This window comes from Oryctolagus cuniculus, chromosome X, assembly GCF_964237555.1.
Source record: "Oryctolagus cuniculus chromosome X, mOryCun1.1, whole genome shotgun sequence".
NCBI classification, from domain to species: Eukaryota; Metazoa; Chordata; class Mammalia; order Lagomorpha; family Leporidae; genus Oryctolagus; species Oryctolagus cuniculus.
In genome coordinates this window covers 50,948,654-50,974,377 of record NC_091453.1, presented here as the reverse complement: position 1 = coordinate 50,974,377, position 25,724 = coordinate 50,948,654, and the positions used below count along the sequence as shown (strand labels likewise).

The following is a 25,724-nucleotide window of genomic DNA, read 5'->3' as shown; positions in this document are numbered from 1 at the left end:
CGTGCAGCCTCCCTGGCTCTGCACCACACCTGTCCCCGCAGGGTCGCCCTGGCGGGGGGGGCATGGATCCCATCTCAGGACCGTAATGGCTGCCAGGGCCCCCCCACCCCGTGGCTTCTTCAATCAGAACGCCCACAACAAGGAGACAAGAATCCTTGGGGATGGCAGGGCCCCCTGCTCAGCCGACCTCACCCAAGGCCAGGGAGTCCACATGGCTGATGCCACGCCGCGCTGCATTTAGATAAGACAAAGAATGTCAGCAAGTTAGAGGTCAAGCCTCCTCCCAGCCCCCAGTCCAAGATGAGGGCGAGGTGGTGGTGATGGTGGTGGCCACAGCAGAGCAGGAGGCGGCGGCAGCAGAGGAGGAAGGAAGGATTGTTTTTGCCTGTTTCCTTCGGAGGCCTGAGGTGCTAGGAAGAGGTTTACAGCTGCAGGAACCCAGAGCCTGGGCGGCAGGGAGAGGGGGCCGGCAACCTGATTGATTTTGGCAAGGCCTTGGTTGCAGGGGCCAGCAGAGAGCAATCTAGATTTGTATCAGCTTAAAGAGGCTCAGGAGGCAGAGGGCGGCCGCCTGCCCTCCTGACTCCTAACCCTGTCCCAGGTCTGCTGGGGCAAGGCCTGTGCAAGGGAGGCGGGTTGGGAGTGCTAACTGGATTTTTTTTTTTATTTTTATATCAAGACACTGTGTTTAAAATTTTTACAAAGGACAAACTCCATGGGTTTCCGTTAGTGTTTTAAGAACTTTTCTTTAAAAAAAAAAAAAAGCCAACAACAACAACAAAAAAAACACCGCCTTTTTGAAAGTGAAAATGACAGACACAAAAAGAGACTGTAAAGAAAGTGGGGCAGAGGCAGAGCCCAGATGATGAGGGGGTGGGGGCAAAGTGACATGGCCTCTGGAGGCCCTTGTTCACCACATCTCAGGGCTCTCGGGCTAGCCAGGGCGATGTTGCTGGCCTTGGGGGAAGCAGGGCAACCCTCCATGGGGACCCAGAGGTGGTCGGATGCCTCTCCCTTGCGACTCTCCAGTCCCAGCCATCATTAGCTCCTTCCTCCTTCCACCCCATGGTTTCGCTCGAACCTGTTTCTTTCGGGTGGGTGGGGGGGCTCGGAGGGAGGAGGAGGAGTCCTTTCCCTTGGCCTGATTGTGTGAGCACTGGGGGTTCCAGAACCAGAGCGACCTGGGTCCGGAGAACCTCCCTTCCACAGCCTCTTAGCACTCATGGGTTGAAAAAGCATTTGCTTGAAAATTTTTTTTTTAAAAATCAACAAAAACAAGACCCAGAAAAAAGACCAAGTCTGGGGGGTGGGGGGAGGAAGAGCTAGTGTGCTCTTGACAGCTCCCGAGTCTGGAGTTGGTCGGTGGTGCAGTTCCAAGAGAGGCCGAAGGCGAGCACCGAGGGGGTGTCCAGCTGTGGCTTTCAGGCCCCCCAGGAGTGTCTGTGGTCAGGCTCAGGGAGCTGGCTGCAGCTGCTGTCCCACGGGTCCTCGGTTGGCCGAGGACTCCTTGGCGTCCCCGTTTGCAGGGTTTGTTCACGTTTGCTTCCATATCGGTGTTGCTGTCTGTACATGCGGGTGCATGTCCACATCTGTCTGTGTTTGTGCAGGTGGTTCTGCTGTAGGGTGTGGGTGCGTGCGTATACATAGATGTCTGTCTGTGTCCGTGTGTGCGTGTCTGTGTGCGCATGTGTGCGTGGCTCTGGGAGGGAGGGAGCTGGGGGTGGGGGGCGGGGAGATGAGCTGTGCCCCTGGGCTGGAGCTATACCCGGGTGGTGGAGTGTGAGTGGGGCAGCCCGGTGCTGTTGAACCCTGCGGCAAAGGTGTTATAGGGGTGCAAGGTCTGCAGCCCTACCAGCGAGTTGGGGATCATCGTGATGGTGTTGGGGGTCATGAGTGGGATGTCATCAGGGGAGCGCCGCAGGGTCAGGGTGTAGTCGGGCAAGGCGGTGAGACGCAGCGTGTCGTGCGGGGGGCCGGCCTCACACTCATGGTGGGTGGGGCCCAGCTGTAACGCCGCTAGCTCCTCCTCAGGGGCAGCTCCTAATTCTGGGGCCCCGGCTCCCCTCTGAGGGCTAGGCTGCCGCAGGGGCTCCTGGCGCCGCTTGTCCTTACGGTAGTAGAGGGCAGCAAAGGCCAGCACGTTAAGGAACAGGAGGGAGGCCCCCACAGCGATGGTGACACTCAATTCGGTGGAGTAGTCACGAGGATTCTCCACCAGGAGTGGCCCTGCGTCCTGGTCCCCATTCCAGGAGCCTTGGGCGTTCTCGTTGCTGTAGGCAGGTGAGATGGCTGGCCGCTTGGTGCTCCAGGTCTTGCCATTGGGCCTGCGGGTGATGTGGGAGCTGTGGGTGGTATCCGGGGGCGGCACTTTGGTGGTTGTGGACGTATAGTGGAACATGTCATGCAGGTTATACAGATGGGGCACCAGGTGTTTCCAAAAGGCCACCTTGGTGGCCCGGTAATGATCGCGGACCCTTGGTTTCAGCCCGATGTGAAGGTAGAGCTGGTCTCGGGGATTGTATTTGGACCAGGCCACTTCCTCAAAGCGGTTGGCCTTGGTGTGAATGAACTTGGTGTCCTGGGGGACCGGCTTGTTGGGATCCCTGAAATACCACATGGAAATCTGGGGTCACCACTCTACCCAGACGAGGAAAGGGCCCAGCGTTTGTCCTCTCACACCCACCCCCTAAACCTCTTCCCAGTCGGAAACATACCCCGCCCCCGGACTTCCGTCTTTTTCAGGGCCCCTCCCTCTCTCCCCCTAGGCTTGAACTTGCAGGCCCCACAGTGAGCAGCGGCATAGAAAACCGTCTCATCCTCCTCTGTGCTCATCTTCCAAGATCAGGCTACAAATGGGTTTTCTTCTCTTCACATGAGCACCTGTCAGTCCTGCCGCCACCTGGCTGTGCTAAGGGCCCTCCTCCGAAGCCTCTTTCTGAACGTACTTTATGCCCACTTCCTGTGGCCTCTGGCCGTGGACCTTGAACTCTCACTCGTGCTCAGTCCTACCGCTAACTGAGTTCCAAGCCTCCACACACGTTCTGAAGGAAAGAAGATGGCATGAGAGATTGGAGAAGGGGAGGCAGGAAGGGCAAGCCAGTTTCTGGGGCTATCTTAGGGAAGATGAAAGAGGTTTAGAGAGAGGAGCAGAGGAGACGGCATGCTGGGTGAGGGGGGGGTCCCAAAGAAGGAAAAAAAAAAACCATTTTCTCCTTACCCAGTCTTGGCAAAGTTGGTCCAATAGGTCATGACAACAGCACTGAGCATAACATCATTCTTGGAGAAGTTGCAGGGGAAAAGGTCAGTGGGACCTACCATGGGGACACCAAAGACGTAGGGTACTTCGTCCCCATGAGCTGCATCTGACCAAGCAGGCTTCATGAGGCTCTGGCAGTGATGGTAGAAGGCGTAGAAGTAGGTAGGTGAGCCATAGCGTGCATGCAGATCGGCTGTCACCACCGAAGGCTCCACCCACTGGTGGTCGGTGAAGAGCGCCACCAGTGTTTTACGGCGGGTCTCAGGATTGTCGCGGTCTGCCCAGTCTGTGTACATGAACTTGATGGTCTCCCGCAGGGTGTCCTTCCCCTCGGGATAGCCATACAGATTGTCCACAAAGTTGGAGACGGAATAGTCAAAGTCAGTGCCAGAGACACCGTCCTCGGGGTCGACCACCCCTTCCACAAACTTGAGGCCCTCGCCCTGGTTGACACCTAGCATAATATCATAGTTGAGGAACTCGCCTTGTTCCATGAGGATCTCCGGGTCATCAGGAATGACATCACCGTCGATCACGGGGCCAAAGGCCACATGGTAGCGGGCCGGCTGGATGTCCTGTTCTACCAGCTCCTTGGCGCTCTTTTGTCGAAGGCAGTCCACCATATCCACGGTGTCCAGCACGTTACAGCCCACTTTGTCTGCCAACAGGCTGGTGTACTTCACCGGCTGGTAGTTCACAGCCCAGCTGGACAGAGCAGAACCACTTTGGATGATGGCCCTCTGGAAAAGCCCTATGGAAGACAGGCAGCATGAGGTCAGATCGGTCGTGTCTCACACACACAACAACAACAAAACATCCTATTGCTTGGCCACTGAGATCGCCATGCACTTTGAATGGGCTGGGAAGGGAGAAGGACACTTTCAGCAGTGGATGAGGGGTTAGGCCCAGAGGAGGGTTGCTGAGCCCTCCGCTGAAAGGCGAGCTCCCCACCCCACCCCCCACCATCAGGTGTCTCCATTGCTTCCCTTGCCTGGTGGGATGGTTGGTAACTTGGGGGTTAAGGACATGCCAGGAAGAATTAACCCATTGGGTCCCACACATCAGCCTCCTTATGCGCCCTCTCTTTATCTCTCGTTGTCTTCCTTTCTTGCTTCCTGCCCAGCTGGGCCCCGCTCTGTGCCAGCGCACCACCAGGGAGCTGGCGCTTATACCACAAAGGGGTCTTTTTCATGAGGGATGAGAAATGCAGGCAGGAGAAGAGCCCCACATTCGGGGAGTGTGGGGGAAAGATCTCGAGGGCAAAGGCCTTGGGGTCTGAAGGTGCCCAGGGCACGTGCCCTCCTAGTGTGCAGTCTCCAAAGAGATGTTTTTCCTGAAGCTACTGATAGCAACTTCACACCCACATTTTGCCTCCCCCACCACTCTCCCCCACAGCTCAGAGGCAGCCAGTCCCCCAGACTCAAAAAGGAGACGATTCTTCCCCTCTCTAGGGGGGAAAAAAGAGGGTACCATTCTTTCCTTAGCCCTAGCATCCCAAGGCAGAATTTGGCATGTCTGAGAGAAAGGCGGTTTGCATGGGCAGAAAGAGAGGGAGACAAATGTAGATTACAACTCAACAGACAGCCTCACTTTTCCCAAGACCACTATTCCATGAGTCAATTCCAGAGAGATCAAGAGAACGGATCTTTAAAGAAGCGAGGCTTCCCAAGACAGGGGCCCCGATGAGACAGAGCACGATGCCCCTCCAGGAAAGGAAAGAGTCCAGTCGGAAGCAGTGCCCTCACAGCGGTCCTTCAGCCGCCTTTGGGGAAAAAGGGGGAGGCAGTCTTGTTCCCGCTCCTGTCACCCAGGAACACGTTCTCTCCCTTTCGCGAGGCAGGTCCCACCTGACTCTTCCCTCCCCGGGTAGCCTCACCCTGGAGGGCAGAGACAGAATTTCTAGGTCTCTGAGGGACTGAAAGTCTTCCTGTGAAAACCTCACCAATTTGTGGCGTTGGCTTTGACAACAAGAACATGTCTTCTCACAGATTTCCTTACTTCAGAAAAGGTCACTTCATATTTCAGGAAGCTGTTGCCTTCAGGAGAAGCTCAGCTTTGCCTCGCAGAGACAGAATGTTCTCTCTAGCGCAGAGGTGGACAGAACATTCTGTGCCGTGCAAAAAAAAAAGTGGGGGCCTGTGTGGCCTCCTGTTTAGGGGAGAGGTTAAAATGAGTCTTGGGGTGCTGATGTTGGAGCACAGTGGGTTAAGAGGCCACCTGCAGTGCTGGCATCCCATATCAGAGCACTGGTTTGAGTCCTGGCTGCTCCCCTTCTGATCCAGCTCCCTGTTAATGCACCTGGGAAAGTAGGTACTTGGGCCCTTGCTACCCATGTGAAAGACCAGGATGGAGTTCCTGGCTTCGCCCTGGCCCAGTCCTTGGGGCCATTTGGGGAGTGAACTAACAGATGGAAGATCTCTCTCTCTCTCTCTTTGCCTCTGTTACTCTTTCAAATAAATAAATAAATCTTTTTAGAAAAGATTCAGAAGGCCTTCATGCGCTATACTTCAATTCTCTTACTAACTCAAATCCTTCAAAAAAAAAAAAAGTCTGGGGGGAGAACATTTAGTACAGCTGGTTGAAATGCCCACATCCCAAATCTGAACGCACGGTTCAATTCTTAGCAACTTTGCTTCCAATCCAGCTTTCTGCTAATGCCCACCCTGGGAGGCAGTAGGTGATGGCTCAACTATTTGAATCCCTGCCACCCACATGGGGAGATCTGGATTGAGTTCCAGGTTTCTGGCTTCCGCCCGGCCAAACCCTGCATGGTGTAGGCATATGAGAAGTAAACCAGAGGATAGAAGATTCTCTCTCTCTCTCTCTCTCTCTCTCTCTCTCTCAAATAAAGTGAAAACCAAATTAGTCTCAAGGTGGGAGTTGTGGCACAGGGGTAAGCTGCTACTCAGGACACCTGCCTCCCATATGGGAGCGGCTGGTTCGAGTCCCAGTTACTCTGTTTTGATCCAGCTTCCTGCTAATGCACCCGGGAGGTAAAAGAGCTGGAGTACTTGGGCCCCTGCCACCCATATAAGAGACCCCGATTGAGTTCCTGGCTCCTGGTTTCAACCTGGCCCAACCCTGGCTGTTACAGCCATTTAGGGGAATAAACCAGCAAGTGGAAGATCTCTTTCTCTCTCTCTGTTTCTCCCTTTCTGTGTGTTCCTCTGCCTTTCAAGTAAATAAATAAATAAATAAGATTTTTTTAAAAATAAAAAAGAATCTCCCTTGGGTGTATTGTGTCACCTGGGGGAAGGTTTGGGGTCCAATAATAGACCCTTGTCCCTCAGAAGTCCACCTCTCAGGGTAGGGATTCTCATTTCAGACCCACCTCGCCCTCAGAGACGCTTCCCTTCTCGTACGGACTTGCTTCTCCGAGAGAAAGGCAGAGAGTCTCTCTGACACTCAGAAACTCATTTTCGTCCCCAGATCACTATGGAATGAGGTCCCCTGCCCCAGAAGAACTACTGTCCTTGGGGCCTGTGCTGTGGCACAGTGGGTTAACGCCCTGGCCTGAAGCGCTGGCATCCCATATGGGCGCTGGTTCGAGACACGGCTGCTCCACTTCCAATCCAGCTCTCTGCTATGGCCTGGGAAAGCAGTAGAAGATGGCCCAAGGCCTTGGACCCCTGCACCCACGTGGGAGACCTGGTAGAAGCTCCTGGCTCCTGGCTTCGGATCGACACAGCTCTGGCCGTTGCAGCCATCTGGGGAGTCAACCAGCAGATGGAAAACCTGTCTCTCTGTCTCTACCTCTTTCTGTAACTCTGTCTTTCAAATAAATAAAATAAATCTTAAAAAAAAAAAGAACTACTGTCCTTTCAGAGAGGCAAGTCTAGTTCTACTCTCCCAAATAAGACCCCCGTCTCGGGAGAACCTTGCTTTCTCAGGGCACTTGTTTCCTTAGAGGAAACAGGTCCATTCCTCCCTTCCCAGCCACCCTGCAAAGCAATATTGGGGGCACAGAGCTGGGCATTCTGGAGCCTACAAGGCCTGGGGCTCAGGGTGGCCCTGTAAGCTACTCACCCTCAGAGTGATGGGACAGTGTGAGGAGGCTGACACAGGATGCGCCGATGCCCGAGCCGAAGACGGTGATACGGCGGGGATCTCCTCCGAAGAAGGCGATATTCTCGCTCACCCAGCGGAGGGCCTGGATTTGGTCAAGGAGCCCATAGTTGCCCTTGGCAGCCTGATCTCCGGTGCTCAGGAAGCCTGGATTCAACAGAGGGGACAGTGAAGAGGAGGAGGCAGGATTCGGGTTAAGATGGCGGGCAGGAGTCGGGGAGGTGAGGATAGAGGGTGAACATGCCGCGTGGCCCTTTCTACCTCGCAACTAGAAGCCATTGCTGCCTTTTTGCAAGGTCTAGTGTCAGCAGTACACGAAAGGGTGGTCCCCAGTCTCCCGCTTGTTATCCAGCTGGGAAGGAGGGGCCTGCAGGTGAGACCCTTAGATCGCAGGAACTGCAAATGGCCAGAAGTCAGCATTCTTTGCCCTGCTGTATTACCCAGGGACAGTATCCTAATATCTCGTGAGATGTGGAGGAAAGACAGGGGGCTTGGAATCAGCCAGTCCTTAGTTTGAGTCCTGGCTCTAACACATTCTAGTTATATAGCCTTTGGGCAAGTTATTTAAAAGCTCTGGGCCGTAGTTTCCTCTTCTGCAAAATGAGGCTAAAAATACCTCACAGAGTGGTGGGAAGGATCCAATGAGCATAAGCATGTATAACGTGTGCAGCACACTGTAGAGCTGCATTTAGTTCTCTTTCCCCATCTTTCTCTGTCTCCTTGCCCTTCCTGTAGGAACGAGTCCACCTCCACTTCTTGCCAGGGCCTCCAATCTCCCCCTGCCCTCATTCCCAGGGCACTTCTCATTGCCCTTCCTCCAAGACCTGGGGCCCGGCAATCTGTGTTGTTAACAAGCTCTCCAGGTGATGCTGATGCCTATGAAAGTCGCACAGCCACTGGCTTAGACCATCTTGTTCATCTGGCGGACAAATGGGGAAGTCAGTGCCGTGTGCGTTACCACAGAAACAGGTTTTCCCGCCCACCCACGGGGATTTGCTGCTGAGGAGACAGATCACCATGGAGACTACCTTCCCGCCCACCTGCTGGGATTTGCTGCTGTGGAGACTTGTTGCCATGGAGACTACCTTCCCGCCCACCTGCTGGCTATCCCACAGAGATGCCCTATATTTCCCCCCACCCCGCTTCCATTTTAGACTGATCTCTCTCCCCCTGATCGGCAGGTTCTTTGGAAGGCTCTGTCTTCTCCAGCCCTAAGCTTTCGGAAGGGGTCTTTCCAGGTGGGGACTTGCAGCGCTCCTGCAGACATTGCCAATGCACACTAGGATGAGTATTTTTTGACTCCACAGTTAAGAGCTCACTCACAGCACCTGGAATGAACTTTGCACAAGGCCATGTTTCAGGAGGCCTGGCAGCTCACAGAGCTCCCTGGCCATCCAGGGAGTCCATGGGTGGGGGCTGAATTCCAGTAGACTAAAGAAGGTACAAGCCCTCATGGCTATCTTTCCAGAGTCTTCTGTAGTTAGCTCCCACAAAAGAGCTCATCTTCCACCATGTCACTGATTTTACCTCTGGTAGAATGAAGTATGTCAAAGGCTTTGTTATTCCCCCCAGGACCTAGTGACAAGACTCCTTTAACCCCAGGTTCCAGAGGAGGAAACGAGGAGACATCAGAGAAAGCCCAAATGAGGATGAACGGAGGAGTCCCGGTTCCCGCAGACAAGGGAGCTTGCTTCTCCTTTGCTTGCCCCATGGAGAAACTGTAGCTGCTTCCACAAGCCTTAAGTACTCTGCTGACCGCGATCCCACCCAGCTGCCCAAGCTGTGAGCCCCTCTGGTCAAATTCCCTCAGTGCTTCTGTCAGTCCTCTCTCCTTCCCCCATATTCTCTTTTCCTTGACCAAGGCATCATTCAGGGAAAGTGTGCATTCGGTCCTAGTAGAGCAGACTGCTCCAATTTCTTGGGTGAGGAACAAAGGCTCCAGCAGGGAGGATTTAACCATCACTCTCTGCTCCCTTGGGTCCCATGAGCCCTAGATACGGGACAATGAAGTATGTGGCTGGTGCCATATCAAACATCCTTACTGGGGCCGGCGCTGTGGCATAGTGGGTAAAGCTGCCAGCTGCAGTGCCGGCATCCCATATGGGCGCCGGTTTGAGTCCCAGCTGTTCCACTTCCAATCCAGCTCTCTGCTATGGCCTGGGAAAGCAGTAGAAGAAGGCCCAGGTCCTTGGGCCCCTGCACCCAAGTGGGAGACCCCGAAGAAGCTCTTGGCTCCTGGCTTTGGATCAGCACAGCTCCGGCCATTCTGGCCATCTGGGGAGTGAACCAGTGGATGGAAGACCTCTCTCTATCTCTCTCTCTCTCCCTCTGCCTCTCTGTAACTCTGCCTTTCAAATAAATTTAAAAAATCCTTACTCTGAGAAGGGTCCTGCTTGAAGTTCAATATCCAACAAGCTTGAGCAGCTTATACAGCAGACCCGACTGACTACAAACACGCCAAACCTGGCAGTGTGGCAGAGTAGTCACTGCTAGTTTCCCAGGAACTCAGCCACCCCAGAAACCACTTGAGAGTGGAGGCTGAAACACCAAACTGTGGAAACTATCAGAATATATCTGAGCCAGTCTCCCTGCGCCTGAGTTTATATTGCAACACATGGTAAGCTGATTGTCAACAGATTGTATCAAAACCAGATACTTGTGTCACTTAAGGCTTGACGTTTGCCAGGTTTTCAGTTTGCCTGCAGGGTACCTGAGCAAGGAAGGAGGATTAAATTCTGGAACCCAGAATAAAACTTGGCACGCTCCTACTTCCTCAGCCCCAGGAATATCTGTATCTTATATCCTGCTGGAGTTCCTTTCTTTTGCTGGCTCCAAGCCCGCTGGGGGCTTCTCAAATAATAGCTAGCCCTCTGCCTTGGAGGGGATTCATGGATTAGCCTGTGACATTCTCAACATACATGACTCATCTAAGATATAGGATAGAGAAGCCCCTCAGGGTGAGCAGTCTGCTTGGGCTTGGCGCTCAGGAGAAGCTGCTGGGAGAGAGAGTGAATGAATGCCTGGAATTGGGGTCCAGAACCAGCCATGTGGTTTGGAATGCTTTGAGAAAGAGAATAACAAAGCCTTAGCTTCACAACACAGTCCCCAAGCATCAGGGACAAACCCCTGTTCTACATCTGCCAAGAAAAAAAAATCTTGTCTGTACCCAGAACCCAATCAAGTGGCTTATTGATTATATTTGCATTGCAGAACAGGAAATGAAGGGTACACAGAAAGTGGTGGAGAACTTCCAAAGAAATCTCAGTTTATAATTCCTTGCCAGGGGCCGGCACTGTGGCGTAGTGGGTAAAGCTGCTGCCTGCAGTGCCAGCATCCCGTATGGATGCTGGTTCGTGTCCCAGCTGCTCCACTTCCAATCCAGTTCTCTATGGCCTGGGAAAGAAGTAGAAGATGGCCCAAGTCTTTGGGTCCCTGTACCCATGTGGCAGACTCGAAAGAAGCTCCTGGCTCCTGGCTTTGGATCGGCGCAGCTCTGGCCGTGGAAGCCAATTGGGAAGTGAACCAGTGGATGGAGGACCTCTCTCTCTGCCTCTCTTTCTCTCTGTGTGTAACGCTGACTTTCAAATAAATAAATCTTTTTTTTAAAAAATAATTCCTTGCCAGTTTGGGGTAATAAAAAAATCCATGCATATGTGGGGTCTTCAGAAAGTTCATGGAAAATATGTATTCTGAAAAAACTTTGGGGGGCTGGCACTGTGGTGTAGCAGGTTAAGCTGCCATCTGCAATGCTGGCATCCCATATGGGCGCCAGTTCAAGTCCTGGCTGCTCCACTTCCAATCCAGCTCCCTGATAATGTACCTGAGAAGGCAACAGAAGATGGCCCAAGTGCTTAGGCCCCTGCACCCATGTGGGAGACCCGGAAGAAGACCTGGCTGTTATAGCCATTTCAGGAATGAACTAGCCGATGAAGATTTCTGCCTCTCCCTCTCTCCCTGTAACTCTGACTTTCAGATAAATATATAAATTAAAAAAAAACTATTCACAAATTTCAAAAACTTTGCACTAAAATAAACTTACCTTTTAATTCCATTTTCCGTGAACTTTTGGAAGTATGCTTATTATTTTCATCATCAACATAAGCAAGTCTTAAGAATAACACTCCTGTCCCCTATATGTGTTCTTCTAGTTATTCAAGTGAGAGGAGGCTATAAAGGGTCTTCTTAACCTGGGTGAATTTCAGGGGTATCCATGCAATTGTGTGTGTATATGTGTGCACACGCGTGTGTGTGTATGTGCACACATTGTTCTGGGGAGAGGCCATAGCTTCATCAGGTTAAGAACTTTTGATGTTGGCCGGCGCCGCGGCTCAATAGGCTAATCCTCCACCTAGCGGCACCGGCACACAGGGTTCTAGTCCCGGTCGGGGCGCCGGCTTCTGTCCCGGTTGCCCCTCTTCCAGGCCAGCTCTCTGCTGTGGCCAGGGAAGGCAGTGGAGGATGGCCCAAGTGCTTGGGCCCTGCACCCCATGGGAGACCAGGAGAAGCACCTGGCTCCTGCCTTCGGATCAGCGCGGTGCGCCGGCCGCAGCACGCCAGCTGCGGTGGCCATTGGAAGGTGAACCAACGGCAAAAGGAAGACCTCTCTCTCTCTCTCTCTCTCACTATCCACTCTGCCTGTCAAAAAAAAAAAAAAAAAAAAAAAGAACTTCTGATGTAGAAGCTTAAGGATTAGAGCCGCCAAGGGGCCGTGATGTAATCGGGGCATCGGCGCTCACAGGGCAAGCTCCCCAACGTCAGCCTTCTGTGCAGCCCACAGCTCCAAGCTGATGCTGCGGAGACTTCACAGTCTGGGCGAAATCCCCAGTCCTTCCTTCTGTCTCCTTTCTGCCTTCCTTTGCCTGCAGCGCTCTCGTCCTCGTTTCTCCCCAGCCCTTCTCGACTTCTCCTTTTCCCCCTCTCCTCTGCTCTCTTTTCCTTCTCTCAGTCTGCTGGCCTGCTAACATGGCACTGAGGCCAAAGCTTAGCATTCTCCAAATCAGCCTTCTAGAATGGAGCTCTGTCTTTAAAATTGTTAAAAGAAAGGAAAATTGCTTTTGGCCTGTAACAACTGTGTGTGTGTGTGTGTGTGTGTGTGTGTGTTATGCCCCACGTAACCCTATCCACCCACCTGTCAATCAGATGACCCCCTCCCCAGGATGTACCTCCTCTTGCCTGGGACCTGGGGATGGTACCATGTAACCATACCTCTTTCTAAGCTCATAAGGAACCTGGTAAAGGGAAGGGTTCTTTCTTTCTCTCTCTCTCTCTCTCTCTCTCTCTCTCTCTCTCTCTCTCTCTCCGTCCCCCCACCACCACCACCACGTGGACCCAGAGTGAGCAGGGTATGAAAACCTCTCTCTTTTCCTTTCCTGGCCCACTTTCCCTGAACAATGCCCACGTGTGCATGTGTATCTTTTCCTCACTTTGTAAATAAACTATCACTTTTCACATTCTGTTTGTGCCTGTACTTAGACTGCTTCTCCAAGGAAGAGGTAAGAGCCTAGGACAGGAATGTAGGCCCAACCTAGCCCACAGCAATGACGCCCTGAAATTCAGATCCCCTTTCTCCACAAGGTAGAACAGCTGGCAAGAATCCAGCTGTGGTGTTGGAGGCAGAGCAGAAAGATGAAGTGGCAGGGACAGAATCATGGGGTCCAGAGCCCACCAGGCTGTGTGAGCCCAGGTAATGCCCTGCGTGCATATCTCTCAGCCCCACCTGTCCCAGGTGCCACTGACGGGGACACACACTCTGTTTTTTCCCAGGGAATATAATTTCTCCAATCTGAACTAAAAAAAAAGGTCTCTTTCTGTCCCACATAGTGATGTGATAAGGGTAAGTCAACCGAGATGGGCCTTCTGCATATATAAATGCACCACCAGGGCCTCACCCCAGGGTTGGAAGGCGCAAAGCAACAGAGTGAAGTGCACCAGTGAGAACAGTTGGCCATGGAGTGAGCCATGCCTCACTGCTGGCTCCGTACCGAGGCCTACAGCTTCACAAGCAGCCTAGGCCCTCCCCTCACCCACTGCAACTCTGAGGACACAAACCCTCCAGGCAGGAAGTTGGCTTCCTCCAGGCACTACAGGGACACAGGGTCCAGATGAGCCAGGTCCACATGCTTAGTTACCCTCTCTGAAGCGCTTGTTTACCTGAAGACCTGGGCCCTAGATAGGCATTGGGAGATCACCAAGGAAGGTGCAGAATAGAGAGGCAGCTTAAAGTGCTGAAACAAGTGTGTACACAGCAGTGTGTGTGTGTGTGTGTGTACGAGGAGGTGTTTGGGATGGAGTGCAAATGCACGTGTAACGGGTGGTAGCGTGTGAGAGAGCAGGAGGATGTGTGTTCGGAGGCACGGCTATGCTTCCAGGGAGTACAGGTGTGTGTGCATGTATGCACGGATGCAGCTCCACGTAACCTGGATGCATATAGATTTGTGGGGTGAGGTGAAGGAACAAGCACATGTCTATTTATTGGGTATATAGACTAGGATACTTCAAAGAGTTTATGGAAAATGGAATGAAAAGATAAGCTCATTTGGGCACCCAAATGCTTGCAACTTACGAGTAGTTTTTTTACAACATGGCATTTCCTGTGAACATTTTTGAAGGCCCTTCACATGCAGGGTATGTATGGGAAAAATGCATAAATCTACATGTGTGTGTTAGAACATGTAGGGGGAATACATATGTGTAGGACATGGGATATGTGCAGATGTGCAAGCAGGGATACAGGGAGGCTGTGTGCATGTGTAGCATTTGTAAATGTATGGGGTGGACATACAGGTGAGGCTATATGTGTGTAGGGAGGGGGTATTGGTTTGTATTTACACGGGGAAGGTGAGGGACAGACTTGTGTATGGGGGTGGTGTGTGGGGGTATGGAGTAGATGATGTGAAGTATGGTGGGTAGAGGGATATTGGTAGGTGTTTGTGTGGGAGTAAGGTGGAAGGAATACCTATGTGCATGTATATCTTTTGAATACATGTGTGGAGTTTGGGTGGGGGTGTGGCTGTGCAAGGTGTAGGCTATAAAGATGGAGGCAGATGAAAGTGGGATGTGGATCTGTGCAGTGTGCACGGGTGGAGAGGTGGGAAGACGTATATGAGAATGTGTGTGTGTGTGTGTGTGTGTACATATACAAAGGGTGAGAGAAATGTGTACATGTGGGGTGTGGCTGGGGAGTGTGTACAGCCTGTGGGTAGGTGGATGTGCATGCCTGGGACAGTGTCTTTCTGGGTGATGGGGTGTGTAGATGCAGATGTGGGGCTAAGCGTGTGTGCTTTGTGGAGGTGCATGTGTGGGAGTGGCTGGGGTGGGTGTGTGAGGGTATATGGGTGCATGGGCATGGTGTCCACTAGAAGGAATCTGTGTGTGTGTGTGTGTGTGTGTGTCTGTGTCTGTGTGTGTAGGCGTGAAGAGAGGACACTAGAAAATTTAACAGGCCCTACAAAACTCATCAGCCAAAATCCTGGTAGCAAGGAATTGACTGGGGACCTAAGAGAAGGTGTGAAGTTTGGATTTCCAGTGGTCCCTACACTGGGGTAGCTGCCAGGATTTGGCTAGGGCCCATGGCCATACAGCATTTTTACCATGGTCATGAACACCAGTTAAAGAGCCAAGGCTTAACTGCCCCCCGGCCCTGCCCCAGGCATTCTTTCCTCCCAGCTTTGAGAAGTCAGTCTTCCTTCTAGGCACCTGGCAGGAAGGCGTACCTAGCACCCCAACCCGGTAGTTGAGGGTGATGACGATGACGTTGCCATAGCTGGCGAGGACACTGCCGTCAATCATGTTGCCTGTCCCTTCCATGTAAGAGCCTCCGTGGATATAGACCATGACGGGTTTAGCGCCACTGTCCCGGATGTCTGCAAAGAGAAGGGGTGAGACACAGGCTGGGTAGGATGCCCTTCCTCCCCCACCCCCGCCAGCCCTGGGTTGGGTGGGGGAGTGGGGGGAGGGGGTGCAGGCAGCAAAGCTATCCCAGGTGCCAGGACACTACCACCATCCCTGCGGGCAGGACTCGCGTGGGGTTGCTCGGCCTGGAGCTCAAGCCTTGGCCAGAGCCCTCTGGGCTTCCATCATGTGTTTTAGAGACTCTGCTTACTGGCGCCTCCCAGCTAAAGGCAGCTAGGCTGAGGGGTGGGGGGGGGCAGCAGGAAGAGGGAGGGCTGGCCTCCTAGCTGCGTCAGCTGAGTCCCTGCCCTGGGCACCCAGGAGTCCTGGGACCTGACATGGCTTTAGAAAACCGGGGGCTGGGAGCCCTGCAACCCCAAGACTACACCAGTTACATGGAAAAACAGCCACTGGCAGCAGCTGGCCCCCAGTGCAGACAGAGACAAGAGGTGTGGGAGTAAGGGGTGGCACGGGACAGAACAAGGAAGGAGGAGGGGAGAGGGGCGTGAATGGCAGAGATTGGGGGGGGGGCGCCTTACTGACAAGGCTGCTCAGCCACGTGCCCTTTTCCCCATTCTCCCTGGGGGTAAGGCAGAGCTAAGGATTCGAGCGATTGTGCCCAGTCAGCATTAAGATGAAGATGGGGGCCTCCCCAGAGGCCATTCAATAAGGGCCCGGCAGGCAGCTGCTCCCGAGCCCAGGCAGCGAGGCGACGGGGCCAGGGCAGTCACAAGAAGGCTCCAGGCCTAATTCCCTCTGCCTGGTGCCTCTCATGTGTGAGCGGACCCCCCCGTTTGCCACACCCACCCTCCCCCCCCCCCAGCACAGCCCTGCCCATCACCAAGGGGCCCCCTGAGCTGGCCCCTCCAGGGGCGAAGGGGCAGGAGCAGGGCATGGAGGCAGAAGGCAGCACTCACTGCTGTGGAGCGGACACAACCTGTTTCCCCATCGAGCGATCGGCACCCCAGGATCTTATGCCGTCTGGCGACAGCCGTGGTGTCCTGGCCTCAGCCTGCCCTTAGAACCCACACACTCTTTCTGGCCCTGTTCCGAACCCACTGCAGTCCCTGGCCCTGAGGCCATCGCTCTGTTGTGGGAGAAGGCTGGGGAGAGCCTAGGCATTGCCTTTCTCCAGCCCCTTCAGTTCTTACTGTCTCACTCTTCGGTTCACCGTCCCGCTGGGCCCCTCTCCCAGGAGCCAGGCTCCCTGTGAGACGCAGGAGTCTCCGCAATGAAACCCAGGGATGGTCTGGCCATCTAGTATCCCGCGTGCCTCATCCCCCCACCCCCACCGTCCCGCCATCCCTCTTTCCTCTCCTTTCTCCTTGTGTTCAGCAGAGGCAGGTGCCCGGGAACCACAGAAGATGGGATTGGGGGACTGGGGCAAGGAGGATGCCTTCCCCGTGGCTCTGCTGTGGCTCCTGCTCCTGCCAGCCATGTCCATCACCCTGGAACTCCCAGTGGCCAGTGCGGCCAAAGATGGAGGAACAGCCCGTCGGCCTTGTACAGGAACAGAAACACACCAACGGACGGACAGACAGACAGATGGGGCTTCTCCCCATCGAGAAGGGGAGGGGCTCTGTGCCATGCACCAGCCGCCGCGCCCTGCAGCCCCCAAATACCTTCATCTTCATCCCCGTCATTATCCGCTAAGTCCTCGCCCTGTTTCTTAGCGCCGGATCCTGGGGACCAGACACGGGGAGACACAACAGCACAGAACAGAGAACAAAACAGAGAGAGAATTCAAAAACAGCATGACTGCAGTGTGGCCCAGCAAGCCAGCTCTGGGCCTGAGCCCAGGACAGGCAGGAGGGATGGCAAGAACTGAGGGAATGGGTGGGCTGAGGCCCAGACCTTTATCAGGATGATGGTGTTGCAGGCCTCTGCTGTGCTGGCCTCCCTGCACCTCCCTGCCCCACCTCCCTGTCCCCATCAGCCCATCTCAACCAATTCCCTTCCCAGTTAGGAAGGAGGTAGCGGCAGGTGGGCCAGGGCACAGAGCCAGAGGTCCACTTCCGGGGGTGGGGGAGGGGAGGATTCATTCTGCATGAAAGAGGCTGCACATGTGGGCCCAGGCAGGTGGAGCTGGAACACAGGGGCAGGTACCGCGGGTGAGGGATGACATTGCCAGCATGTGTGGGTATCCATGTGAGGTTGTTTCGGGCAGAGATGTGTACCAGGGACCCCAAGCCTGAGCTCCCAGGGCCCAGTGCGTGGGGGTTGGAGCCAGGCCTCAGCTGACCCTGATTCCCACAGGAGAAGATGGGAAATGAAGTTTGCTCTCTGCTCTTCCTCGCTGGGCCCTCCCCTGCTCTGGTTAATGGCAAATGGGGTTGCTGCCCGCAGGAACCAGTCTGGAGAGCAGCAAGCATTGCTCTGAGATGGAAAGCCAGAGATGCAGGGAGGGAAGGTAGAAAGGGCATAGGAGAAAGGGACAATGGAGAGAGCGAGAGAGAGCGAGCGAGAGCAAGAGAGGAATAATGGTGCTAGCTCCTGCCATGTACTGAAATATTTACCATGTACCATACCCCCTACTTCTGCCATATGGTTGGATGCTTACATCCCTATCTTTATTCCTGTTTCACTGATGGGGAAACTGAGGTTCAGAGAGGCTAAGTGACTTGCTCGAGATCACACAGCTAGGAGGTGCTCGAGGTGAGAGTCAAACCCAGGTCTGCCTGACTCCAAAGCCCATGGTCTTTCCACTGCACCATGCCGCCTTTCTGGGATGGGAGAAAGAGAAGGAAGAAACAGATGAGAAGAGAGATGGGAGCATGGAGAGGTGAGGCAAGGAGAGAAGAGACTAGAGGGGAGAAGAGAGACATTCCGGAGCTGGGGGTAGGCTGGCATCCACTCTCCTTCCTGTTTGAAGGAGATGAGAAGTACATCTTCTGAAGGGGGGGGGGGGGGCTCTCCTGTCTGGATACCGGCCGGTGTGTGAAAACAGGGCTCATGCTCAGCCCGGAGGCAGGAAAAGCCCCCTTTCCCAGGCGACCTGGGCTCTGGGGACCGGCTTTCCCGAGAGCTAGCCATCAAAATGGGACGTGCCCTCATACGACAAGATGGCCTGTCCACTAGGGCTAGAGCCCAGCCCTTGGGTAGAGCATACCCCCAGCTTCCTGGACTTCTGGGAACACCTACCGTCTTCCCGCGTCAGCTCAACACCTGCCCGCAGTGCCCTCAGAAACCCGCTGGGACGCAGACATCATCACCCACGCAGAAGCCAACCCATCAGACTGCCAGGACTCCCTCCTCCCGACACATGGATTTCCTCCCACTCTGCCGGGCGGGGGCGGGGCTGAGGGGCGGGACAGCTCTGCCCCAGAAACCCCCTTCACTTCCTGTCGTCGGCTGTTCCTGACTTGCAAGCTGTGTCCCCCTGTTCCACTCTGACAGTGTCCCTGGACGGCTGCAGCTTGAAAGTTGGCCCTTGCTCGGTAACTCCTTGCTGTCATGTTTCTCACCCAGGACGGCTCAGCCCCCGTCCCCAAACACTGGGCCTCTGCAGGATGGCAACCAGGCCACCCCATCTGACCTATGCATGCCACAGCCCTAATCACCTCTGGGTGTGGCTCTCATGATTCCTACTTCTTCGAATAGGCCCTGCATAGGGAACTAATTGGAACACTAAATGGGCAAATGTCGCCTCCCCCACCACACACACACACACACACACACACACACAGAGTCTGGAACCCACTGCTCGTGGGGCCTTAGGGAAATCAGCTGAGTTTTATGCCTAACTAGGAGCTTCTTCAGAGCAACAATCAGGCTGTTAGTCATGTCTAAATCTTTCCTCTACCTCAAATCCTGATAGCACCTTGCCCATGACCTTGCCCTAGTCCATTGTCATGATGGGGGAAATGTTCGTATTTGAGTAGGGGGCTTCTAGTCTGCTGTCTGGCCAAACTCTCAGGGCTGGCCTGGGCCACCCCGAGCTTTCAGAAGAACCCTGGGGAGGTCATTGTTCCTAATGAACGGTCAAGGTTAATATCAGCTCCTCTCCTTACCCCACTCCAGCAAGTAACTCACAGGAGCTGGTCCTAAGAGGTCTAACAGGCTGGCTTCCTGATGCTTTTATGGGTGAGTGGAATACAAACGCCCCATCAGTCCCCTACCTCAACTCCAGAGGTGGCAATGCTGGCTCCTAAAGGGATGCACTTGCCTAAGGGCTCACCGTGGGTTGGCAGCAGAGCTGGGACTCACTCAGGCTTTGTGTGTACGGTCCTGGGCTGCGCGTGGGCATGCAGCGAAACACTGTCCCCAAGGCATCGTGTCTCACGCCACGCTTCAGTGGGCACCTAAAGCGCACAGGGCCCCTGCTCAGCATGTCGGTTCCTGGGCTGTGCCTCCAGCAATTCTTCTTCTGCGGTAGGGAATATCCCATCCCCAGGAACCTGGGCGACCCCACTCTGAGAAACCCTGCCCTGGGACATGACGGGAAAACAAACTGCAAGCCTGCCGAAGGGCTGCACGGATCCGGCTGGCATTTTCCACCTGTTCCTTAGGCTCTTACTGATTCTAATTCCGTCCAACCCATCCACATGTCAGCTTTTCTTTGTTTGTTTGTTTCTTCTCTGAGTTGAGGAGGTGGGAAGGAGCCGATGGAGGCCGGCTCTGAGGGCTACAGTGGAAAGAACATGCCCTAAGGGTCAAAAAGGCCCAGGTTTGGGTCCCAGCTCTGCAACAGACCAGCACGGGGGGTGGGGTCGGCCTTGAGCAGCAGCAAGTCACTTCCCTGGGCCTGTTTCCTCATCCGTAAAATTGGGATCCTGACTCCTGCCTTACAGGCCTCCAGAGACCTGGAGGAGGAGTTTACGAGGTAACTACCAAAGGGTTTTGCAAGTGGCATGCAGAGCCGGGAGAGATTCCTCTCAGCAAGAGGGTGAATTTCAAATTCAGGAGATCATGTAAGCTGCCTTCTGAATTCTGACTGGGAGCTCCCAGACACCCCCTTGCCTCTCCCTGCCCCCACGCTCCGCCACCTGCATAGGTGACATAGGCATAGGTGGTCTGCCTGCTCGGCCCTGACTGCAGGGTGGTGGGGCCAGCGGTGCGGGCTGCATAGCAACAGTCACTAACCCTGCATACACGTGCTGGGTCTAAGCCTCAGGACTGGAGGATGGGGTCCAGACGTTCAACCCACGGAACAACTGAAGGGGGGGGACGGGAAGGGTCGTGTGGCTCACTGGCAAAAGGGCGGAGCCTCTGGCTCCGTCTTGGCTGTTTCTCCTGAGGTGTCACAGAGAGAGAGAGAGAGAGAGAGAGGGAGAGAGAGAGAGAGAGCGCGCGAGCCGCTGGCTCTGTCTTTGGTACTCACTCTAGGGTGGAATTTGGGACTGGGGAGATTGGAAGAAGGGGGAAATGGGGTTGCTGCTTCTGCTCTGAGCCTGTTCTCAGGTTCACCGACTCCTCCCTGAAAAGCAGCCAGGGCCCTCAGATGAGGCAGCCCCTGTGCCTGTTCACTGTGCCCTGAGACTGGGCTGCTTGAGGAAGGCCAGGTCCTCAGGGGCAAGGGCAGGTGGGCAGGCAGCCCTCCCTCTCTCTCTCTCTCCCTCCCCGCCGGCTCGCTACCTACCTCCTTTCCTACAAATTTTCTTGTTGGGCTTTCGGGCGCATTCCTTGGAAATCCGCTTTACTGTAAAATGAATAAAAAACTAAAAAATAACAGGAGGCCTCTGCCCAGGGGCATGCACCCCCCCACCCCACCCCCAGGCCCCAAGAGCTGAGTCGCTCTGCAGACGGCACATGGCAGAGAGCCTGTCCCACCATCTCCTTTTTTTCTGTCACTTACCTTTGTGTGATCCTCCCCCCCGCCCCGCGGGAGGAGGCATCAGCTAGTGAAAAGAGGAGCCACCTAAGCATTGCCCACCAGGCTCACCCCTGCCCACCCCCCTCCACGCCCAGCTCCCTTGGCCTCACACACCTACCACCTTTTGAAGCAGGTGGAATTGGCTATAGTGGTGGTGGGGGGAGGGCGGGGGGGTGCTGGTGGAGCCAGCGTCCTCCCGCAGGGCAGCTGCCGGTACTGACTCATACTCCCCCACCCTGGGGGGGGGACCCCCATCCAGCACTGGACCTTAACCTGTCAAAGCTCTGAGGCCTGACCAGGCCCTCTCCTGGCAACAGTGTCACTCACACATGGGAGCTAGGACAATGCTGGGAGAGGGAGGAACCGGGGCAGGGGGAGGGGGGCAAGAGGGGGCGGGGAGGCCAAGCTGAGTGATGGTTAGAAGCATTTTCACAGAGAGACAGACGCATGCTGCTGGGGTTTGCCACCACATGCAAGCCAGCGACACGACAGGGCAGGCGGGAGGCGGGGAGGGGCACAGTGGCAGGTCGCCGCACTCACCATCCTCCGTGGGCACATAGACATTCAGGTAGAGACAGTCTTCGTTGGGCTCCTGGATATAAGTAGCGACGATGTCCAAGTTGGCAGTGAACCAGACTGGCAGCATAACTTCGGGCACAGCTGTGTGGATGTTCTGGGGGCACACTGGGGGAAAGTGTGTGGCGTTCCGGATGCCAGACCAGGATGGGGGTGGTTCAGGGGGCAGGAAACGTTTCTCGCCGATCGGGGGCGCCGCGTAGGGCACCCCTAGGTATTGGTCCACAGGCCCCAAGATCTCACTGGGCAATGGTACCCGGGCACCCCTAAGCTTTCCAAAGTGAGTGTTGACCGTGGGCGCTGGGGCCTGAGTACTGGCCCTCAGCACCAAACTGACGAACCAGAGGGTGAGGCTCAGGCTGCGGCCGACTGTGGGTTTGGGGCTCAGGGACAGCGAGGGCAGGCCAAGCCGCAGCCACATGTTCCGGGCAGGGGGACTGGCAGAAGAGGCAGACTCCAGGGTCACAGCATCCGCCCAATAGGCAGCCCCTTCATGGTCACACTGACTTGAACCTCAAAAGTGAGGGAGCAGGTCGTCGGAGCACCACAGCTTCAGAAAGGGGACTCCCTCAGGGCCAGACAGGCCTGTGGAAAGAGGGAAGGACGAGTCATCCAAGACGCTTTGGAAGGGCCAGGAGTCTGTTTTGGTGTCCCGCTGGGCTTGGGCAATTCTCACGCCCAGGCTTCCAGAACCAGGCAGTCAGAACCATTCTATGCAGCACCTGGCCGAGGTTGGACAAAAAATCCAAGGGGATGGCCTGAGCGACGGTTGGTGCCAGTGTACGAGTTCACAGTTCCCAAGTTCAACTGCACAGCCAGTGGAGTTCATCAGGGTCAGCTGGAGCCAGAGTAGCACGTGGTAGGAGGGGGTGGGGGAGACCGCCCAGGGACCCCCTGAGCGTGCTGTGGGAACTCCCAGTGATCCCGCACAGGGACCTCCAGAGCAGGAGACAGCAGGATTGTTAACCTCACTTTGGGACACTTGCGCATAAGAAAAGAAAGCAGCAGCAAGGCAGAAGGTCCCACAGTGAGACCCCCTTTGCCCTCAGGCCGGGCAGGGGCAGGGGCAGGACAGTCTTTCACCAGAGTCCCCAGACCCTCCTGCGCTCTTCCTGGCCATTTGCCCTCAGCCTTCAACTGCTCCCAAATCCTTAAGCCTCGTGCTTTCTGCCGGATCTTTCTTAATTCACACCAAATGCTAGGACCCAAGGCACCCTAGGCACTGCCGATGCTCATCCAAGTCCAGTGTAAATTAAACAATGGAGTGTGGGGGACACACTCTCGGAGACTCATAGAAATAAACCCACCAAGACTCAAGGAAGACAGGGAGAGAGACCATGCCGGGATCACAGACATGCATTCCAGACCCAGAGACCCCCTCAGCGGGTCCCGCGCTGTCCAACAGAGCGCCTCCCACAGCCAGAGCCTCACAAGGCACACACAGAGACTTACGGAGACCTAATCACACACATCCGCATAGGTAAATACCCAGACACACACAGCGTAATGGTAACACATGGGTGGAGACAGACATAGAAATAGCAACACATCAGACACACGGGCCTCCTGACACCGTTACACAGCCGACACACACACAGGCGTTCCACACGGTCACACGCGCACGCCCAAGCACACGCACAACGCATGCACATTTCCTTTTCTCCGTTTCTCCCGCCTTCCAAGATTGCAGCTCTGCTCCTTTAAGAACTGGCTGAAGGGGTGGGGGAGGGCGATTGGGAACGCCCGGCAATCGGCCACCACGAGAGGGGAATGAGAATGTGTGTGTGCGTGTGCGTGTGCGTGTGCTTGTGTGTGTGTGTGTGTGTGTGAGAGAGAGAGTGAGCAAGAGAGCGAGAGCGAGAGCGAGAGCGAGAGAGAGACAGAGAGAGGAGAGAGGAGGAAGGGTGGGTAAACTGACCAAAGGGGTGGGGGCTCAGAGGAAATGGGGAGCAAAGTATGGGGGGGAAGATCCCAGACACTGCCCAGAATGCACCCCGATGGAGGGGAGGAGGGGAGGGGGAAGGAAGGGGTAGGAGTAGGGAGGTGGGGCAGGAGGGAGTGGGTGGGTGTGTGTGTATGGGGGGGGGTAGTCCGCAGCTGAGTTCACACAATCCCCCCATTCACCGTCTCCATGGCAACTCTGGGGCACAGACCGCTCATTCACACGGCTTCCCCGCCAGCAACCCCCCCTCATTAACCCCCTCAGTGCCACCCCACCCCACAAATTCCATTAACCCCTTCGAGATGCCTCCCTCTCCTGTAACCCTTCGGCGCCAAATGCCAAAATCCCCTTTGAGTTAATTCCCTGTAGCCCCTCCCCCGCAAACACCTAGACAAACCGACCGACCCCCAAACGCCCTCTGTACCCTAGGACCCACTGTGAGTCCCCAAGGCCAAGATTTCCATCCTGGTCCAACTTGCAATTTGGGAGAAGACAAGGGAAGGCAGCAATGCCGGGGATAAGAATGGCATCTGGGGACACTCTGGGGGCTGGAGCAGTATTGGGTGAGGGGCATTGTGCAGAAATGGACCGGTATTGAGAACTGCGGTATTGGGGGCGCCCCAGGTTTGGAATGGGATCGGGGGATGGAGTTGCGCTGGAATGGGGGAGGATAGGATAAAGGCCTCCATTGGGTGGGGGGGCTGCAGAGAGTGGGGGAGGGAGCCTGGCTATGAGATGCTATGATGGAAGGGGGATGGGGCTGCACTGCAGGGGAGGGGGGACTGGCAATGTGCAAGACAGGAATGGGGCTGGGGGCCCTCGAGAGGGGTATTTTGATGAGCATGCGGGCTGCGCTGTGGAAACAGAGGGACCATGGGCGGGAGGATGATAGGGATGCGGGATTTAGGGAGGAGGTGGAGGACAGAAGCTGCGGGGGGAGGGCGGGGGGGGGGTCAGGGGTGCCGATCGAGAACATGGGGTTGAAAGGGATGGGGGGCCATTGGCTGGGGAGTGAAGGAGCCAGAAATTGGGAGGGGATAGGATGGGGGCAAGGTATGGACAGCTAGAGGATGAGAGACCGGGGCAGGCGGCCTCACCTGTTCCCCGGGCTGCTGCGAGCGATTGAACCCGGCCACGGACCACCCATATCGCCTCCAGGCCAAGGGCTCCGCACCCGAATCCCCGAGATCAGCTCTCCGGCAGCCTGGCTGCTGTGCCCGCGCACCAAGGGGGCGCGCTGCGCGTGCCCGGACACGGGGGGGCGCGGTCCCTGCCATTAACTCCTTTTGTGCCAGAGATGGCTCAAGTCCTGGGGCATGGCCCAATTCCCCCATGCTTAAACCCGCTCTGCTCATGCTCTCTCCTTCTCCTTGTCTTACATTCACACCTCACACCGCCAAGTTACCAGACAGGTGATCTTCCAGGACATCTAGTCCAAACTTTACCTGCAAAGCTTGGTATCTTGGAATGAAGGGAGAAACTGAGGCACTGAGGGCAGGAGCCCTCATTCATGCTCCATAAAGACAAGCCTCCACCTCCCTCTGTGTCCTTCACCTCTCCTCCAGCTGCAAACCAGTGGGGCCACTCCGCCCATATCCCATCACTCTCTCAAAGGTCAATGCCATTCAGCGGGGACCTGTCAGACTCAACACTGGCAGCCTGCCAGCTGTCTCAGCATCTGCCTCTCCCCTCCAGATCCAGGGTCACCGTGTCTTCATTTCTGTGTAGAGCCCACCTGTCCAGTTTGTCCAGCACCCCCAAGCCCCTCTGGATGTCCTTTATCCCAGCCAACACTCTCTTCCTGTGGCTTCTCAGAACATTTGTCACAACAGGGTAAGCCAGCTTCAGTCACGTTGCCCTATACCCTTGTCAGAGTGCCATTCCTTGAACATGCCACTCTTAAATGTGGTAAATCCCACTGAGGTAGGTAGGGCACTGTGGATCTCAAAGGGGATTTCATGTTTTATAACTTGGCTACTGACGGGTATTCCTTTTTGGTTTTGTTTTGACCAACACGCTTGAGACTTCCCAGGATTAGGTATAGCTTGGCTGTTATTCTTGAGTTGTCAAACCACCCCATACCACCCCCACAAGATTGGGCTAGTTTTTTTTTCTCTCTCTCTGTCCCTTGGAGTAAACCAGTTCTCTCCAGGATAGCTTCGGATCTTGCCTTCAGCTTGGGG

General features: G+C 55.1%; 1 protein-coding gene across 3 annotated transcripts; it reads right to left on the bottom strand.

Annotated features, from left to right (window-relative positions):
• Positions 1-726: 726 nt before the first annotated feature.
• On the bottom strand, positions 727-24,772 carry NLGN3 (neuroligin 3). Of its 3 annotated transcripts, XM_051827185.2 has the most exons (8): positions 24,639-24,772; positions 21,564-22,184; positions 20,790-20,849; positions 16,834-16,893; positions 15,034-15,183; positions 7,283-7,468; positions 3,218-4,007; positions 727-2,603 (listed from the first exon to the last, which is right to left on the bottom strand). In XM_051827185.2, the coding sequence occupies exons 2-8, from the start codon at positions 22,018-22,020 to the stop codon at positions 1,760-1,762; spliced, it is 2,547 nt and encodes an 848-aa protein (XP_051683145.1). In that variant the 5' UTR covers positions 22,021-22,184; positions 24,639-24,772; the 3' UTR covers positions 727-1,759. The 3 variants fall into 3 exon arrangements, with proteins under 3 accessions (XP_051683145.1, XP_051683146.1, XP_051683147.1); XM_051827186.2 differs by lacking the exon at positions 20,790-20,849; XM_051827187.2 differs by lacking the exons at positions 16,834-16,893; positions 20,790-20,849.
• Between the last annotated feature and the right edge of the window lie 952 nt (positions 24,773-25,724).